Below are 2131 nucleotides of genomic sequence, written 5' to 3'. Positions count from 1 at the left end.
AGACTCATCCTGTCCCTTTGCTAAAATAATAAGATTTCAGAAAAGTCTGAGATTTCAGTAAAGTTCTTCAGAAGCTGTCCTGATAATTAGTCATCTACAACAGTGATTGAAGTGAGGGAAGGGGAAATTAAACCACTTGTACCCTTAACATCCACACTTCATCACATACCCAGGATACTAGTTGCTAATTGGTTGTAACAAAAAAAAATAGAGGCCGGTGGGGGTGGGGAGTAGGGAGCGAGGGCTGCCATTCTGCTCAAGCACCTCATTTCCCATACTCTACCTGCACCCACCACGAGGACCCTGGGCTCACAGCTGCGGATGCAGTGCAGGAGGGAGACCGATCGAACGTTGGAGTTGAGGAAGGCCACCACGCAGCCCAGCTTGGCCAGGCCAAACCACACGTGAACGAAATCCGGTTCGTTGCTCATCAGCAAAGCCACAGTATCGCCCCTTTTCAGCGGGGAATGGTTCAGCAAGACATGAGCCACTTTATTACTTCTCCTGTCCACATCCTCATAGGTGTAGATGTCTCCCTCGTAGATGATGAAAGGTTTCTGGGGCCGCTTCTTGGCCTGGATCAGGAATTTATCCAGGACAGTGACTAGCTCCCCTTTCTGTCCGTGCTTCCCTGTCGTCCAAAGTCCACAGCGAACCATCTTCAGCAGGTACCAGAGGTCACTCCAGAAGTAAGGGTACAGGAGTTTCTGCAAGAAGCTCAGGAAGACCATTCCAGCCCCTAGTCCTGTTAGCCACGGCAGGAAAGTGGGGACCGCAAGACCAGAAGGCAGCCCAGATCCCGGTTCTGCCATTGTTCTCTCCCGGGGGCACCTCTCTGCCGAGACCACCAGTCGGCAATGTGCAAGGCTAGCACCTGCAGTTCGCCCCAACCTTTATGGGAGGGAGAAGAACTCTTGCGAAACTGAGTTAAAAGTCTTCTGCACAGAAGTTGCTCCAAAGAATGCTGGGGATAAGTCCTAGGACACCTGGCGGGTGAACAGTTCAAGAGTGAGATAAGCTCAGGGGCCTCCGGGGGGGATCGAGGAATGCAGCACAGCACACATTGACTTCTGAACCCCGACGGCGGCCCGCGCCCTGCGGAGTTCTGAGGCACCTACCAGTTCTCTCCGGGCTAGTTGGATCAGTCCCCGGTGCCTTTCAAGCTCCTGAGAATAGCCCACCACCCTCGGGGGCAGATGCTCTCCGGTGCCTGCAACTTGGAGGCTGAATTCGAGCCGAGAGAAGCTGGGGTGGCGAAGACTGAGATACACAGCGGCTTCCCGCCTGGATCCTGCAGAACCGCGCAGGGTGTCGGGGCCACGCCTCCGTCCAGGGTGTCGCCAGGTCTTGTGGGATCCCCCGGCCCGCAGTGCCGCCCGGGCTGTGCCCCGCGCAGCAGCCCAGCGCCCCCTGGGCTCCCCTCGGGCGAGATGGGTCCCCGCGCTGCTCCCAGGTGACCGCAGCGCCCGCTGGAAAAGCTGCCTCCTGCGCGGATCGCAGCTCCCCTTCTAGGTTCCCGAGTTGGGGTATCTCTCCTCCGAGCCCCAACGGAGGGGCTCGCCTCCCGTCCGCCACCAGGCGCCGGGCCAACCCTGATCGGACCGCGGTCGCTGGAGCAGCTTCCTCCGGCCGTCCTCCGCTGGCTGGTGTGCAGCGACCCGAGTCCCAGGAGAGAAAGCCGCACTGCATGGGGCAGAGGGCAGCCAGGCTCCTGGAACCGAGTCAAGGAGTTCATTCATTCCATAAATGGTCAATAAAGGAAATTAAACTAGAGGCTACAGAGGCGAGGGGAAGAATTAAAGTAAAGAAAAACTAAAGCTGCCACCGGGGGCGGGGGGGAGGGGGGCGAGAGGGGGCGGCGGGGGTGGGAGGATAGGCAGGGAACAGGGAAACAGGAGACGAAAAAGATATTTATGAATTGGACAGATGCAGGAATATTTGAACTCTTTGTTCATGAAACATCACAAAGTGACTTTGAGGTTATGCAAAAAGTAGTTTTGAAAACTTATATTAGTAGGTTGGTATTGACATTTATACTAAAGTTCAATCCTTGGAGTGCCTTGATAGTGCTTTTTACAAAATTTTCCAAAAGTACTGTTTGAGGTGAGAGCTTAAGTCCATATTCACAATC

The 2131-nt window shown here is 55.2% G+C and overlaps 1 protein-coding gene across 1 annotated transcript; it reads right to left on the bottom strand.

The window, feature by feature from the left end:
* Positions 1-283: 283 nt before the first annotated feature.
* LOC104980811 (long-chain fatty acid transport protein 6-like) lies at positions 284-1655 on the bottom strand (the record flags this gene model as incomplete). The annotated part of the gene is made up of 2 exons (XM_010829597.1): positions 1119-1655; positions 284-986 (listed from the first exon to the last, which is right to left on the bottom strand). A coding segment is annotated over exon 2 (529 nt), but the record flags the coding sequence as incomplete, so codon positions are not given.
* Positions 1656-2131: the final 476 nt, after the last annotated feature.

This window comes from Bison bison, unplaced genomic scaffold (genome assembly GCF_000754665.1).
Source record: "Bison bison bison isolate TAMUID 2011002044 unplaced genomic scaffold, Bison_UMD1.0 scf7180017858823, whole genome shotgun sequence".
NCBI classification, from domain to species: domain Eukaryota; kingdom Metazoa; phylum Chordata; class Mammalia; order Artiodactyla; family Bovidae; genus Bison; species Bison bison.
Note: the sequence above shows the minus strand (reverse complement) of the source record. Positions and strands in the feature narration are given on the sequence as shown.